The sequence below is a fragment of the Geotrypetes seraphini genome, chromosome 4, assembly GCF_902459505.1.
Source record: "Geotrypetes seraphini chromosome 4, aGeoSer1.1, whole genome shotgun sequence".
Classification (NCBI taxonomy): Eukaryota; Metazoa; Chordata; class Amphibia; order Gymnophiona; family Dermophiidae; genus Geotrypetes; species Geotrypetes seraphini.
Window position 1 is genome coordinate 261,804,011 of NC_047087.1, and position 17,564 is coordinate 261,821,574.

A 17,564-nucleotide genomic window follows, 5' to 3' on the forward strand; every position below is an offset into this window, starting at 1 on the left:
AAGAGAATATGAAGAGAGGCTAGCCAGGGAAGCACGAAATTTCAAACCGTTCTTCAGATATGTTAAAGGGAAACAGCCAGCTAGGGAGGAGGTGGGACCACTGGATGATGGAGATAGGAAGGGAGTGGTGAAGGAGGAGAAAGAAGTGGCGGAAAGACTAAACATGTTCTTTTCGTCAGTATTTACAAAAGAAGACACATCCAACATACGGAACCTGAACAAATCTTCAAAGAAGACCAGGCAGAAAAATTAACATCCATGGAAGTAAGCCTTGAAGACGTACACAGGCAGATAGAAAAATTAAAAACTGACAAATCACCGGGCCCGGACGGAATCCACCCTAGGGTACTGAAAGAATTAAAGGAGGAAATAGCGGAACTACTACAGCAAGTTTGTAATCTATCCCTGAAAACAGGCGTGATCCCAGAGGATTGGAAGATAGCCAATGTTATGCCCATCTTTAAAAAGGGATCAAGATGTGACCCGGGGAACTACAGACCGGTAAGTCTGACCTCGGTTCCGGGGAAAATGGCAGAAGCACTGATAAAAGATAGCATCGAGGAGCATCTAGAAAGGAATAAACTTATGACAACAAGCCAATATGGCTTCTGCAAGGAAAGATCGTGCCTGACAAACTTATTGCACTTCTTCGAAGGAATTAACAAACGGATGAACAAAGGGGACCCCATAGACTTCGTATACTTAGACTTCCAAAAAGCCTTTGACAAGGTACCCCATGAATGCCTACTTCAGAAACTGAAGAACCATGGGGTGGAAGGAGACATACACAGATGGATCAGGAATTGGTTGGCGGATAGGAAGCAGAGGGTAGGCATGAAGGGTCACTACTCGGACTGGAGGAGGGTCACGAGTGGTGTTCCGCAGGGGTCGGTACTTGGACCGCTGCTATTCAATGTATTTATAAATGATTAGAAACAGGGATGAAGTGCGAAGTAATAAAATTTGCAGACAACACCAAACTATTTAATGGGGCTAGGACTAAAGAGGATTGTGAAGATTTACAAAGGGGCCTGAACAAACTAGGGGAGTGGGCGACGAGACGGCAGATGAAGTTCAATGTAGAGAAATGTAAAGTCTTGCATGTAGGAAACAGAAATCCGAGGTACAACTACATGATGGGAGGGCTGGTAATGGGAGAAAGTAGCCTAGAGAAGGACTTGGGGGTACTGGTAGACAAGACAATGAAACCGTCGGCACAGTGCGCAGCGGCCTCTAAGAAGGCGAACAGAATGCTAGGTATTATCAAGAAAGGTATTACAGCCAGAACGAAAGAAATTATCCTGCCATTGTATCGGGCGATGGTGTGCCCGCATCTGGAGTACTGCGTCCAATATTGGTCGCCGTATCTTAAGAAGGATATGGTGATACTCGAGAGGGTTCAGAAAAGAGTGACGAGATTGATAAAAGGTAGGTAAAACCTTTCATATGCTGAAAGATTGGAGAAACTGGGGCTCTTTTCCCTGGAAAAACGGAGGCTTAGAGGGGACATGATAGAGACTTACAAGATCATGAAGGACAGAGAGAAAGTGGAGAGGGACAGATTCTTCAAACTTTCGAAGACTACAAGAACAAGAGGGCATTCGGATAAATTAAGAGGAGACAGATTCAGAACCAATGCTAGGAAGTTCTTCTTCACCCAGAGGGTGATGGACACCTGGAATGTGGTAGGACAGAGTACGGTATTGGGTGTCAAGAAAGGATTAGATGTTTTCCTGAAGGAAAAGGGGATTGAAGGATATAGATTAATATGCAGGTCCTGGACCTGATGGGCCGCCGCGTGAGTGGACTGCTTGACATGATGGACCTCTGGTCTGACCCAGCAGAGGCACTGCTTATGTTCTTATGTCTCCTTTTGCTTTTTCCCTTCTTTTGGGAAAATTTTTATCACTGAATGGTGCTCCAAATTTTGCAATTTTCTACTTGATTCGCATGAGGACTCTCCTGCCATCCTGTCTCTTGGAATGTTAGACTTGCGCTGAGCCTCGACTGTGCATGAATAACTTTGAGACATGTCATAACATGCTTGCTACTTTCTTTCGTACTCGGGTAGATAAATTATTGAACGCTCGTCGTATATCATATACAGTTTGATTTTGTTGGAGCCATACAATTTAACAAAAATAATTCCATCTCATAAAGTAGATGATATAATGCAAGAATCTAAAGTGATATATGTAGTAGCTTTCACTACAGGTAGTCCTAATGCATCCCTTCAGTGGTATAGCTATAGGACATCTGGGGCCCGTGGTCAAAAATATTAAGGGAGCCCCCATATAATAATCTCTGTATAATAATTCTCTCCCTCTACCCATGCAGCATTTCTTCTCACTCTCTCTTCAAGAGGGTGTGGGCAGCTGACACGGAAGCCTTTCCTCTAAGCAAAATACGTCACGAGGGAAAGCTTGTGGGTCATCTACACTACAGAGAGTCCCAATTGATGCTTTCTCCTTATAATATTAGTCAAACTTGGGATCGCATATAGCTCATAGATACTTTTAATCACAAGTAATAATATCAATTTTATTTTTCAATTTATAATTTTCACGTTGTAGTTCCTAAACTTCCCAGGCTTTAGGACCTCAGAAACACCACTCACCGCTCAAATATTTATCACAGCGGTTAGCTTGACGTGTTGCCTTCTCACTGGTCCTCTTGTATATCAAATATTGATATTAACTTGCATATCTAAAGTGCAGATTTTAAAGTGCTTAGAAATGCATTAAAGTGCTATATTCAAATACATTTTATAAAAGCTTTTACTTAGCTTAGTTTTAATGATCGGGAAAACTCTGATCCGACATGTTTCACATATTTAACGCTTTATCAAGGATCGTTTCCCTAGAATAAAAACAGCATATTAGACTTAATATCAAGTGTGTTTAGCAAAACAATTTTTCTTATAGCAGCACTCACCTCAATCACTCCATCGCCACCCAACCATTTGTTTATAATGTGTCAAGATGGTGGTGGCTTTTTTCTCTGCCTTTTTAAGCTCCCTCAAAATCAGCTGACTCTTGACGTCATCGTTACAGGCACCGTTTTCAAAACAGGGTAACCCATTCTAATGCTGCATTCAAACCCCCGGGCTCCACTGAATTTAGTTTATAAATCCATTTTTGTTCAAGGCAATTTAATGCATAACTTAAAATATAGTATAGTAGGTTTCTAAATTGTTGAGGAGTATTCTCTGATTAAATTGGAGGAAGAACTTCAGGAACCCCAATTTAGCCCTTGGTAAGGTTATTGATCAGCCTTATGACTCTGCCCAGCCTAGAGAAATAAGATTTGGTTAGATATTAGAACAGAAAAAGATTGATTGTGTGTCTTTATATTTATCCTAATAAGACAACATTGAAATGAAGACTAGATGTACTGCTTTCTTTCAGGTGCAAATTCGACCATGGAACTTGAGTGATAGTGACTTTGTCATGGATGGTTCTCAACCATTGGACCCTAGGAAAACTATCTTTGTTGGTGGAGTTCCACGACCTCTCAGAGCAGGTAAGTGGTACCTCAAAAGGTAATTATATTAGTGGATTAATTGGGCAGCCAATTTCTTACAGCTGAATAAACAGAAAACTAAATTAGTTTGTTTTGGTAATCCAAGTGGGTTTATTGGTCAGAAAATAGTACAGCGTACTGGAGAAATTCTTATGATAGAAGAAAAATCTAGGGTTTGGGGAATTATTTTGGATTGTGGTTTGACACTTGAGAATCAAATAAATGGATTGGTGAGTCTTTTTTCCGTTTGCACTATTTACGAGCAATATGTTCTATTTTATCTTTAGAGAGTTTTCAAACGGTGATAAGAGCTATCGTACTGCCTCATTTGGATTACTGTAACTCTTTATATTGTGTTGTTACACTGAATTTAAAAAGTAGGCTGCAATTTCTTCAAAATACAGCTGTGCATTTGATTTTTAGAGCAAAAAAATATGACCGGGTTACTCCTCTTCTGAATCAATTACATTGGTTGAAGATTGAGAAGAGAGTAAATTTTATATTGGTTATACTCGTATATAAATTGTTCCAGGGAATGGTACCAGAAGGTTTAATGAAGTATATAACTTTCCCAATAAATAGAGTTACCTCCTACTATAAACAGTCATTGAGGCTTGGCTATTCTTTAAGTTCATATGATCGTTTGAAATCTTTGAACAAATCTTTTGAATTTATAGGAACAAAGTCTTGGAATGATCTTCCAACTGCATTAAGAAGTTTCTTCTTATATCTTTAGAAAATTGTTAAAACCTTTTTATTTTTAATGATTGTTAAATGAATAATTTTGCATGGACACAGTATTTTTTTAAATTGTTGTTATCCGCCTAGAATCTATAAATAAGAATAGAATAAAACTAAAAAGTCAAATGATAATCTATTCCTAGTACTTGATGGCTATTTGAAATGTGGTTGACCTTCCAAACACTTTGATGTCTGCCGTCCTACTATCTGGGAATAATGTAACTAGAAAAGTCTTAGAGCTCCTTTTACAAAGGTGTGCTAGTGGTTTTAGCACATGCTAGCGGCTACTGCCTCCTTTTAAGCAGGCGGTAATTTTTCAGCTAGCACGCACTAATCTTGTGCGTGCGCTAAAAACGCTAACGCACCTTAGTAAAAGGAGCCCTTAATGTAATTTTGCTTTTTCTTAGTAAATAGCATCGATTAACCTTCTGTAAAAAGTTATTAAGGTGCATGACTATTTTGTACAATTTTTTTATAATTGTTTTGCATTGGAATCTCTACAATCATTCTCAAAAAGAGCTTGAGGAAAAGACTTAAAAGCCCCATATCTACTGTTTAAAAGCTACTCGCTTTTTTGCTTGCATTGTGTGCGTCAGTGGGTATAAATGAAGGCAATACGACAACATATGTTTAAAGTAGCATTTTTCTTTACAGTTGAACTGGCAATGATTATGGACCGTCTTTACGGAGGTGTCTGTTATGCTGGCATAGACACAGACCCAGAACTGAAGTACCCAAAAGGTGCTGGTAGAGTTGCTTTCTCCAACCAACAGAGTTATATAGCTGCTATTAGTGCTCGCTTTGTTCAACTTCAGCACAATGACATTGATAAACGAGTAAGTATTAACACAGTATCACTGGTCAGAATGACCGTTTGACTTTTTTTTTTTTTTTTTAATCTTTATTAATTTTCAAAGCTAATACAAAATACCATGAATTATAAAAACATTAATAACAAAATAAGCACTTAATTTCCACTAATAGCAATGCAAAAGATAAATATCCTCCCCTTCCATCCAACAATTTAATCAAGAAATAAATCAAAAAGATGTTCGTAAACTAAATTGCTCGTATATCCCCTGCCCAAACAGAAACCTTACCCCATCTGCTCATGCTCAAGGCCTTCTGGCTCTCACTCTCTCGGAGAATCTCGGAGAGAGCGAGAACCAGAAGACCTTGAGCATGCGCAGATGCTCAAGGCCCCCAGGCAAGAGGAAGGATCTTCGTTCACCGGCACGTCCTGTGCGTTGCGTGCCGGTGCCAGATGGGATAAGGCTTCTGTTTGGGCGGGTAGGGACATTCGCAAGCGTGGAGGGCAGGGGACGATGATGGTTCTCGGGAGGGGTGGGCTGGGGGAGGAGCAATGCTCGCAAATCGAGTCAATGCTCGGTTTGCGAGTCATGATTTGCGAGAATGTTTTGCTCGTCTTGCAAAACACTCGCAAACTAAGGTTTGACTGTAAATATAACTTTCAATGCCTTCCTTTCACCTTCTTCCAACCAGCAACAACAGCAAAACAAGAATAAGCAAGCACGAGGTAGCAGTCTTCAGGCATGTTTTGTTGGGTCTGCCAGTTTTTTGCTCCTGTGCTGGAGCATTAGAAGGGACAGAGAATCGGTAGAACGGACTGCACATGCCTGAAGACTACAGCTCTGCACCTGCTGCTTGTTTTGATGTCGCTATTGTTGCTGCTCAGAAAAAGGAAGACCTGAAAAGAAAAAGACACAAGATGGAAGGGGAAGGAAAGAGGGGAGATGCTGGATGGAAGAGGAGGGGTGAGAGAAAGAAGGGAGATGCAGATAAAAGTCAAAGAAGAGATTGAAAAAGGGTATAGGGAGAATGCTGGGGAGAAAGTTGAGAAGAGAAAGGGGAGATACTGGCTGGAAGGGTGAGGGGAGAAAGAGGGGAGACACTGGATGGGAAAGGTAGGAGCAAATAGTTAGTGAAAGCATGGAGAATAAGAGAAAAGGGAATAGAGGAGAACCAGGGTGTGGGAGAGAGATGGAAAGACAAAATAAAAAGAGAGACATTAAAGTCTGGATAGTAAGAATGAATTAAATCCAGACAGAGGCAGAAAAATAAATTGATAAAACCTGAAAGAAAAAGGGAGAGAGAGAAATGCAACAGAGTTAAGATAAGACAAGGGAAAACAAAATTAGAGACTGGGACTAGCATAATTAGAAAAAGTAAATGGCCAAACAACAAAGGTAGAAAAAAATAATTTCATTTTTAATTTAGGATGAAATAATGTGGTAGTTGTGTTTAATAAAGGTTAATAAATAAAAATAAACCATAAAATTGAAGGCCGTGACCCTCGAGGATAGTTCAAAGGCATCATAAGTAGCCTGGAGCATATAAAGGCAAATCTGCGACAGTGTATCCTGAAGCCGGCGGAATTCAGACAGAACAGCAGTCACAATCTAAGATGTTAAAAGGGTTGGAACATTTGTTCAAACATGGAATTGACTTCACCTGATTTAAGACCTAAATGAGTCACTTATTTTTCACTCAGAGAATAGTTAAGCTCTGGAACGCGTTGCCAAAGGTTGTGGTAAAAGTGGATAGCGTAGCTGCTTGTAAGAAAGGTTTGGACAAATTCTTGGAGGAAAAGTCCATAGTCTATTATTAAGACATGGGGAAGCCTCTACTTGCCCTGGATCGACAGCATGGAATGTTGCTGCTCTTTGGGTTTTGGCCAGGTACTAGTGACCTGGATTGGCCACCATGAGAACAGGCTACTGGACTTGATGGACCATTGGTCTGACCCAGTAAGGCTATTCTTATATTCTTATTTAGATTTATATCCCATCCTCTCCAAAGAGCTCAGTATGGGTTACAGTTTACATTCACAGTGTTATAATATAGGGTTTACATACAGTGTGTTGCAATATATCTTCATATAGGTTTACTTACTGATGCTGGTGAAGGGTTGAGGAAGTGACTAGGCAAAAAGGTAGATTTTTATAGCTTTTCTAAAGTCAAGAAGACCTTTAAGGGCTCTGACATGAGGAGGTAGGCTGTTCTAGAGGTTTGGTAAGAAATGGGAATAGGATTGTTTCAAATAGAACTGGAAGGTTATCCAAATTTGTACACCTGCCATTTTTACTTTATTTTAATCTGTTAAAATCAGCAAGCAAATAGCAATTATATATTAATATTTGGAGATATGTGTTTGTACTACATAGAATAGTGATTCCCAAACCTATTCAGCCAGTAGGTTTGTGAGATATCCACAATGAATATGCATGAGATTTATTTTCATATACTGCCTCCTTGGCATGCAAATTTATCTTATGAATATTCATTGTGGGTATCCTGAAAACTTGATTGGAATTCCCCCATGAACAGGTTTGGGAATCATTGATTAACTGAAACATACAGTTTGACCAGAGGCACCTAAACCTTTGCACACAATTGTATATTCTTATGAAATACCCACAAGGTCGCATTTTCCTATATTTAATTTAGAAAGTAGAATAGAATAATATCCTAGCATTTGGGCTGAGAACTAAGGAAAGTAGGGTACAAATCCTGCTTTTTATTGATTCTCCTTGTGAGCTTTGGCAAATCAATTAATCTCTGGCCGTTTGGTGGAGGATGGGCAGAGGAGGGCTTCAATGGCTGGGAGGGTGTAGATGGGCTGGAGTAAGTCTTAACAGAGATTTTGGCAGCTGGAACCCAAGCACAGTACCGGGTAAAGCTTTGGATTCTTGCCCAGAAATAGCTAAGAAGAAAAATTTTTTAAAAATAAAATAAAATAAAAAATTTAAATTGAATCAGGTTGGGTAGACTGGATGGACCATTCGGGTCTTTATCTGCCGTCATCTACTATGTTACATATGTTACTATGTTGGGTACAAAACTTAGATTATAAGCCCTTGTGGACAGGGAAGTACCTTCTGTTTCTGTATGCAGCTTGCTTTGAGCTTGTATTTGGAAAGATGAGTAATCAAATCTAAACATAGTAAACCTAACTAGGATTAGTTTTTGTATTGTGCTCACTCGGTACTGCTTATACTCTACCTCAGGTTTTAGAAATAGCACCAGTGAGCTGCCAGGGATCAGATATTCAGACAACACACTTGTACACATGCTAAGGAAAGAAGAAATCAACTGCACTATTTATTAGTTCAGTCTTGAGCCTCATTCCTGATTTCTGAAGCACTGGAATACTACAGGAAAGTATTTGTGCCCAAAATTACAGCCAAAAGGCTAGCAGAAATATTTACAAGATGGAGCTAAACACTATTCTTCTGTTTAGTTCTGCCATAAAAATCTCTTAGCCTTCTTGTAGTTAGTTTCATTGCCATCAAGTGTTACATTGTAAAGGCTGAAATACATACAGTCATGTGAACAATTAGGACACCCCATGAAATATTCAGTTCTTTCTTAAGAAATGTTCACATTGATGTCAAATCTTTTTTTATTTATTTCTGGAAAAGAAAGTGATGCTATTGCAGGTAAACAACAAAAACGTTCCTTGATTTACTCATCTGTCCATAGAACACAATTCCAGAAGTCCTTGTGTTTGTATACGTTCTCTCTGGCAAACTTCAGTCTGACCTTGATGTTTCTCTTGGAGAGCAAAGGTTTCCTCCTTGCACACCTCCCATGGAAGCTACATTTGTGCAGTCTCTTTCTGATTGTAGAGGCATGCACTTTCACATCAACAGTAGCAAGAGCCTGCTGTAGGTCCCATGATGACATTTTAGGGTTTTTGGAGACTTCTTTTAGTATCTTGTGGTCTGCTGTGGGGGTTAACTTGGCAGTTGTTTGGAAAGTCTTTCACTTGTACACTATTTTCCGGACCGTGGAATGGCTAATGTCAAATTCTTTTGATATCTTTTTAAATTCTTTACTTGATTTATAAACTGTTACAACCTTCTTTCTGAAGGCCTCAGACAGCTCTTTTGATCTCACCAGTGTTCACTCTCACCGCAGCAGTCATGAGCACACCAGACTAAATGTCTGAGGTTTAAGTAGGGCAAATCTTCTTCAAAATGTTGAGCAATGATGTTCTAATCAAGTGCACCTGATATGATACAACTGTGTGCAGCTGTGGCTGATGTGATAGTCACTTTAAGTGGGAGGATATGTGGGGGTGTCCTAATTTGTTTCTCAGTTAGAATACACATTTTTGTGGATATATTTTGTTTCATGAGTAAATCAAGGAAACTTTTGTTGTTTACCTGCAATTACATCATTTTCTTTTCCAGAGATAGATAAAAAAAGATTTGACATCGATATGTGAACATTTCTTAAGAAAGAAGTGAATATTTCATGTGATGTCCTAATTTTTCACATGACTGTATATGTATTTGTGGTGCTGCCATATTGATGTGTGAATATAAACTCAGCAAATTCTAATCTAATACATGATTTATTAATTGCACTTATACCAAATAGGTTCCAGGTGATTTGTAATAATAAGAAACCATTCAAAATCTATGAGAGAGTATGTAGGCCAGTCAAAATTCATATTAAACCAATATCGTATAAAAACATCAACTTTTTACAAAAACTAAAATAACTGAATTCTGTGCTCAATTGCAATGGGAAATTAATCCAAATAGTAATAGCAGCATTAACAAATGAGAGTTATATTGACGTTTAATTCGTACTCTTCTAGTTTGCGGGTAATACAGTAAAAGGGTACCACTTAACTTAGCAGAAGAATAATGTCACTGAAAAAAAAAGAACGAAACTAGATTATCAGAGGAATCAGCTTGCAATATATGATGAATCAAACAGGCAGATTTAAATTCAATTTCTTTATTGATAGATAACCAGTGAAGTCCATTATATGCTGCAGAAACACCATCATTTATCTCTTTAGGCCAAAAATTAGCCTCACAACAATATGGGCCTCTCAAATTAATTTACTTTGCATATCCTCATGGCCAATACTGGGATCCAGGGCAGACTTTGGAGGAGGTCTTAAAACCTACCAGCAACGTTAGACAAACTTGTGCCCTCTATAACATAGGGACACAGGGTAGTTATCTTGTTTGTTCCCTGTAACAGAACTCCTGTGTATCTTGTTGCTCTACACCAGTGATTCCCAACCCTGTCCAGGAGGACCACCAGCCAGTCAGGTTTTCAGGATAGCCCTAATGAATATGCATGGAGCAGATTTTACATGCCTGGCACCTCCGTCATATGCAGATCTCTCTCATGCATAATCATTAGGGCTATCCTGAAAACCTGACTGGCTGGTGGTCCTCCTATTGTTTGGGGTTTGTAGTTCCTATTTTAGTTTATTGCTTTTAGAAGCCATTAAGTCATGTAGATGTTGACCTGCAGTCCTTCAGATTTTTACTCCTGTTCTGATGGTTTCCATGTGTTCTTGGTACAGGTAGAAGTGAAGCCGTATGTGCTGGATGATCAGATGTGTGATGAATGCCAGGGCACTCGCTGTGCTGGAAAATTTGCTCCTTTCTTTTGTGCCAACGTGACCTGCTTGCAGTATTACTGCGAATACTGCTGGGCAAGCATACACTCGCGTGCTGGCAGGGAGTTCCACAAACCACTGGTGAAAGAAGGAGGTGACCGCCCCCGCCATGTCCCTTTCCGCTGGAGCTGAATCTATTACCCAAGCTCGGCATCAAGTTATAGAGCATGTCGAAATGGACGGAAATGAGTGTGCAGACTCTGGGCTGAATGTTATGGAAATCTGTGCATTCATCCTCAAATTTAAAGAAGAAAATGGTCTTTATATTAATATTATTAACAGTCACATTACTGAACTTGGTGTCCAGTATAATATAAGCCTACAGAGTGTAACTACTGATCTTGCACTTTGATTCACAAAAACATCTACTTTAGTACCTTTCTTTCCATCACAAGGCTTGTTGCTAGAGACATGTAAACTGCCCTTCCTGTCAGCCTAGGACAGGCTGATGTGCACATGGTGAAGAGATTTTCTTGTGATTATTTTGAACTTAAGCATGCACTTATTTTCAGCAACGTAGACTTGCCCCTAAGAGATGACTTACCAAAGGTAATACACAAAAGTAGATGGCAAACTTAGCAAAATGTTTTACAGATATTCAGGAATTATTAGCAGTGGTCAAAATGAGTACAAATAACCCTTAGAAAAAAAAACCCAAGCCTTTAGTTCCTTTGATTTGTAAGAATTATACCTCATAAGCTGGATCAGAACTTTTTTTTTCCATTTTATTTTGCTTACCTCCCTTCCCCCTTTGGTCCTTTTTTAGTATTATATATAAATGTATGCTGCAATAGCTTTTGCTGCTATATAAATGGTATTACTAATACCATAATACTCTATTCAGGCTAGGATAGCAATTCAAAAAAGAAATATGTTGCTTTAAGTAATGAATGAAGGCTGCTGAAAGATGATCATCTAAAAGGTGATAAGTGTTTTCAAGGAAAGTCAATATTTTTTGACTGCATGTTTACTCTTAATCAGGTTGCTGCATGCAATAAATTTTATAGATGACGTATATTATAAAATCGTCCCACAATGCACAAATTCAGAATCTATGTAGGCTACAAAGTGCAAAAATTTAAAAAAAGTGACTGGCTTATGACTGGTGGAAGGCATGCCTCAGGAAATAGAATGGATTTTTAAATTAGGATCAACTCATTACAGAATTACCCATAGTTCAAAATATATTTAAAAGAAAAAAACAAAACTAAGATTAGATGTAGAATGATATTAAAAAACAAACAAACCAACAACTTGTGGATGGTAGATAAAGTACATTACGGTGCTCTGTTATATATTGTGCAATTTATTTTCTAGAGTCAAGTGATTGTCTAGTACTGTGATCTGACTTAACTGTTAGAAAGCGCCAGGTCTGACCTTCAATGCTCTTATAGTTTGTAACTGATAGAAACAAAACCATGAGCTCTGTTACAGCTTCCTTTAAGGCTTGCACCATTTCTATCCTTTCAGACCTTGTCCAGAAAACCAAAGAGCTCATATTAATTATTATACACTACCAAAATATACACATATTCAATTATATACATAGTATTCTCCGTCAGATTTACAAACTAGGTACATTTGAAGAAAGATTTAAAATACAATGCTAAAGAAATGTCTGCGTGCAAAAAATTTTAAGGGATCTGAGTGGGGGGGGGGGGACTGATCTCTGGATATATCCTGTGAAGCTTGAATTGATTGACTTGCTAACATGGTGGACATTTCTTTTTAGTATGCACTAATGAGGACTACAGACAGGAATTTTTCAACAGACATGGCGAACTATTGGCGAATGTCTAAGCTGTTAAATCCCTCCCCCCCTTTTTTATTTTATTTTTTCCAGTTCTGGAGACAATCTGCTTATGACACCGCAGTAGATTTAAATTTTTGATTTTGTGTGATTTCTTTGTGTCTTTTTCAGTGTTTATTTGTGAACATTAATGTTAAAAAAAATCTGTATTTTGTTTTAATTTTTTTTTCTGGGAAAATCAGGAAAGTGAATTTATTTAGTTTTTTAAACTGGATTTGAATGCTTATAATAATTATCCCTTATGAAGGATAACTTTGGTTGGTGATCCTTGTCCCAGCCCAAATGTGTGTATTTGTTGTGGTGTCATCTGTAAGAGACATTCATTGTGCACTACCTTTTTGTATCTGGATATTTTTCAACCCCCATGGCTGATTTTTTTTCTTTTTAAATTATTATTATTATTATTATATTTTTTTATGTTAAGAAACAGGCATGACATGATCTTTTGCAATACCTCAATGTTGAAATATAGGAAAAGTAAATATTTTCTAAGTAAGTTTATTCAGAAAAAATTTATATTAATTTAATTCAAGATGATGATTTAAAAGATGAATACTTTTATTTTTTTCATGCTTTATTTTTAATTGAAAAGGTAGGACTTTATGACGTAAATATTGAGGATCATAGCTAAAATACAGTAATGTACCTAATTATGTGAAAGTAAACATTTTTGAAGAGCTCCTTTGCTTGCCCCTCTCTTTTTTCATACCATAGAATCCTCCAGGAACAAAACTGGAGATGTTATGGACTATGGGATTGAATTAAATAGAAAAAATGAAGATGTACATGGAAAAGTATAAACAAAGAACTCCATTTGGTGCTGAAAGTTATAAATAGAAGGTGAAAAATATTTTCCCTTGATTTGTATATTACTAATCACATGTTGATTATGCACGACTGACCAGAATAGTGAAAGAATTCTTCTGTTTGTATTTTTAATAATTTTTTTTAATTTCTTAAGTTATAACCTGCTCGTTTCTGTTTTATAAATGGACTTTGCCCCCACTTCCCCCTCAAGCCCATTCCCCTATCCAGTGTGCTCTATTGAGAGTGTACTTTAAAAATAATTGTAAAAACAAAAACTAGAAAATCCATTTTGAACTTGATGAAGAATCCCATCGATTCTTCAGGTCCTATTGAGGCCTTTTTTCTTGATACGAGACTTGAATTAGATTTTTGTTTTGGGTTTTTTCAAAGCTAATCTAACCTCGATTATTTGTTATGTGCAATACTGTTTGTACTGTTTGTATAAAAAATGAAAAAAGAAAAAAAGGCATAAAACTTTATTGCAAATTTATTTTCATTGCAACCTTTAGACATTGTAATTCATGAAGATCATTTTTCTACTGTCAAATATGTACCTTTTTCTTCATGCTGATATTTTTTCAATAGCAATGTAGCCTTTGTACTGAAACAAATTTTCATTGTTATTTTTAGAAAGATTTTTTGCTAAGAGAAAATTAAAGCATATATACATATTTTCATTTTAATTTCATATTTTCTTTAAAGAATAGTTTCTGAACCATTAATATAGTTGTTTCTGGGAGAGACTTTCAGATCTGGTCAATGTCATTAATATTATTTTGTATTTTTACTTGAAATAAATTAATTTTATGATGTAAATTCTTTAAAGCTTTTTTTTTTCCATTTTTCAGTTATTTTGGAGCTAAAGCCTTTTGAATATTGTTACTATAAAATGTCTAGTTTTTTGAAAAGCAAAGCTTTATGTATTTACTTACATTGTGGTTTACAATGGTGTGGTGATTTAAAAAAATTGGATATGTAAAGTGATTGAAAAGTGTACCAATGAATTGGGCAATAAAATGAATGAATGAAGCAGAAAAATGTGATACTTTGAAGAGCCTTCTCTTTTTCTTAACATGTTTTAGAGAGGTAACATTAGGGATGTCACAGTACTGTTTCAATGTTTTAAATTTTAAACATTTTAATATAGAGGAAGGTCACTTGTGAAGCAATACTTTTACTCCAAATTTCTGGGTAGAATTCATGCAAATTCATGCAAATACAGTAAATAACCAGGGATAGAAGGGGGAGAGAATCAGAAAATTGCTTCTACAAGGGGTCGCTGAAAAGTTCTCAGCCCAACCAACAAAGTTGGGGCAGTCTCCATCGAGGGCTATACACTTACTCCCCCTCTTTTACGAAAATGTAATAGCAGTTTCTAGCGCGGGGAGCTGCGCTGAATGGCCCGCGCTGCTCCCGACACTCATAGGAACTCGAGCATCAGGAGCAGTGTGGGCCATTCAGCACGGCTCCCTGCGCTAGAAACTGCTATTGCAGTTTCATAAAAGGAGGCCTTAGTCCAGTGATTTTCCACTTTTTCTTTTTTTTTTTTGTTCCGTCTGGAAAAAAAAGTGGAAAATCGCTGGACTAGTAGCCCTCAATGGAGACTGCCTCAGCTTTGTTGGTTGGGCTGAGAACTTTTTAGCGGCCTTCGTATGTGATACAAAGATTCATCTCAGATTTGTCAGGCTGTTTTTTTGATAGTTTTATTTATTCACATCTGAAGCATGGTCTAAAACAAATGTACTTCAAATATGCAATTAGTAAACAAGTTTTGATTTCCCTATTGGGCAGTAGCAACAAAATAGCTGCTTAATGGGAAAGTCCACGCATCACTAATAAGTATTGTGACATCTCTACTTGCAAGACCTGCATAAAAGGTTAGTCACAGGCATGTGTAATTGTCTGGGGGGGGGGGGTTCAATCTGAGGTAGATATATGGGGGGGGGGTTGTTTACACTAATTTTGGCTTGTATATTTTTATTTCTTATTAACTAGAGAAACTTTGTTTTCGATTGAGCTGCTTTAGTGTTCCCATCATACCACAAAGTATTTTGTATTAATATAGTTGACTACTCCATACCCCAAATGGTAACTAGTTGGGAATACTAATTGTATTGTAATTGTAGCAAATTTAAATGAGTGCAGAGTTGAGTTTTTAGCAAAACAAAAAAACCCATAAAAATAAAATAGTAAACAACGGTGGCTAATCTAATCCTTCTTAAATTTTTACTGGACATTATTAGTTCTGTTGGGGTATAAAGTAACACATTTGTAATTTTGTCATCAGTTATGGACTTGACTTTTAGAATGTTGACAGCTACTTTGTTTTTCAGAGACAGCTGCTTTTTAAATGTACTGTATCTTTTTACATGGTCTCTTTGAATTGTTTTTAGCTAGTAGTCCTAACATGGCTTCTACCATTTTGACTTGGACTAATGCTTGTATGGAACTGCAGTACTGTGACTAAACATGGAACTCAATGCTGCTATTGCTTAAACTGCTTAAAAACTTTGTAGTTTGGACTTTTTCTGTAAACAACAAAGAACTCTTATTAAATCTAGTTGTATGAAGCACCGACACTTGTCATCCTTTTGCACATGCTAAAGGCTTGTGATTACCTAATAAGAAAAATAAAAGCTTTTAAAATGACAATGTAGATGCCAGAATCATGCCTACAGAAGTGCTCTACGATGCCTAATGCCACGGTAGGTGTGGCTAACATCAGAAGTGGTGGTAGGCATTGTAAAGCGCCTCCGTAGGCGAAATTCACGTAAAAAGTAGGCACTGGACATGTAGGCCTTGAAACCTCTGGCCTAGATTTCCAGCACTTATTTTTCCCAAAGGCACAGTTCTATTAATGGTGCTGTCATGTGACTGACACGTAATCAGTGGATGTTTTTAAGGCAGACGACAACGGCCCCATATATAGAATCCAGGCCAAATTGCTCAGAAAAATATCAAAAACTCTTTTCCATTAGTTTTTTCAGTGAATTTTTCAAATTTTATATAACACACAGATTCATATCGCCAGTGGTAGAGCAACAGAACTATATAGCATAGTCAAAAACAGAAAATTTATCTCAATAAGATTCAGGTACTCACGCTCCTCCTTGTGAGCCCGGTTACTCTTCAGATCACCATTCTTCTTAAAGCCTTTAAGCAGAATGGTAATTTGAAGAGTAACTAGGCTCAAAAGGAGTGTGATGACCTGAATCTCATTGAGATAATTTTTCTGGTTTTGACTGTACTACAATTCTATTGCTCTATCTCTGGTGATATGAAACTGTGGGCTCTTTTTATCAAGCCACGCTAGCGGTTTAACACGCGTTAAACCGCCGGCCGTGCTAGCCGCTACCGCCTCCTCTTGAGCAGGCGGTAGTTTTTGGCCAGCGCGGGGGTTAGCACGTGATGAAACGTCGTGCGCGTTAACCCCGCTAGCGCGGCTTGATAAAAGGAGCCCTGTGTGTTGTGTAAAATTTGAAAAATTAACTGAAAAAAACTGATTGAAAATATTTTTGTGAGAAGACTGGTTAAATGGTAAATTTGAATGCTGGAGAAGATGATTGATTGGATAGTAAACTGAACATATGAAATAATCTTTTAATCTTTGCATAGGGTGGAGGTTATGCCAGTGATCGAAGATGGAGCTAGTTTCTTTTCACCTAATCTGGTGTTCCACTGAATGAAGTAGAGTGCTCCAAGTCTGAGGCTTTTCCTGCCCTCTGTGAAAAAATAAAAATAAATAGAGCAGATTATTTTAGATGGGATTTTGTTGTATTGTCTCTAAATAATGCTGGAAATTTAGCAGTTAATACCTGTATATACAGTAATATATAAACTACGTTGGCTGTATCACATAAAGGCAGTATATCAAAATGGCCTTTTTATATTAATAAGTAAACATTGAAAAAGTTATCACATAAAGGCAGTATATCAAAATGGCCTTTTTATATTAATAAGTAAACATCAAAAAGTAGAGTAGGCATACTGTACTGTATAGTCATTTCAAAATTGTAAAAAATCTGTTTTAAACTTCATGAATGCTTCAAACACATACCTCCTCTTTTACAAAGGTGCGCTAAGCTTTATAGCGCATGCTAAACATCGCTAAATGCTAACGCGTGCATGTTATCCTATAGATGCGTTAGCGGTTAGCACACGTGTTGATTTAGCGTGTGCTAAATCTACGCTAAAACGCTTAGAGGGGCATAATCGAAAGGGACGTCTAAGTCC

The 17,564-nt window shown here is 37.5% G+C and overlaps 1 protein-coding gene across 23 annotated transcripts in view; it reads left to right on the top strand.

Moving 5' to 3' along the window:
- The window catches only part of CPEB3 (cytoplasmic polyadenylation element binding protein 3), a 241,276-nt gene extending 227,273 nt beyond the window's left edge, over positions 1-14,003 (top strand). For all 23 annotated transcript variants that reach the window (XM_033943205.1, XM_033943209.1, XM_033943203.1 and 20 more), the window contains 3 exons: positions 3,408-3,522; positions 4,918-5,099; positions 10,619-14,003. In XM_033943205.1, coding sequence (XP_033799096.1) covers positions 3,408-3,522; positions 4,918-5,099; positions 10,619-10,846 — 525 coding nt within the window. In that variant the 3' untranslated portion in view covers positions 10,847-14,003. The remainder of the gene's footprint in view (positions 1-3,407; positions 3,523-4,917; positions 5,100-10,618) is intronic.
- The last annotated feature ends 3,561 nt before the right edge of the window (positions 14,004-17,564 follow it).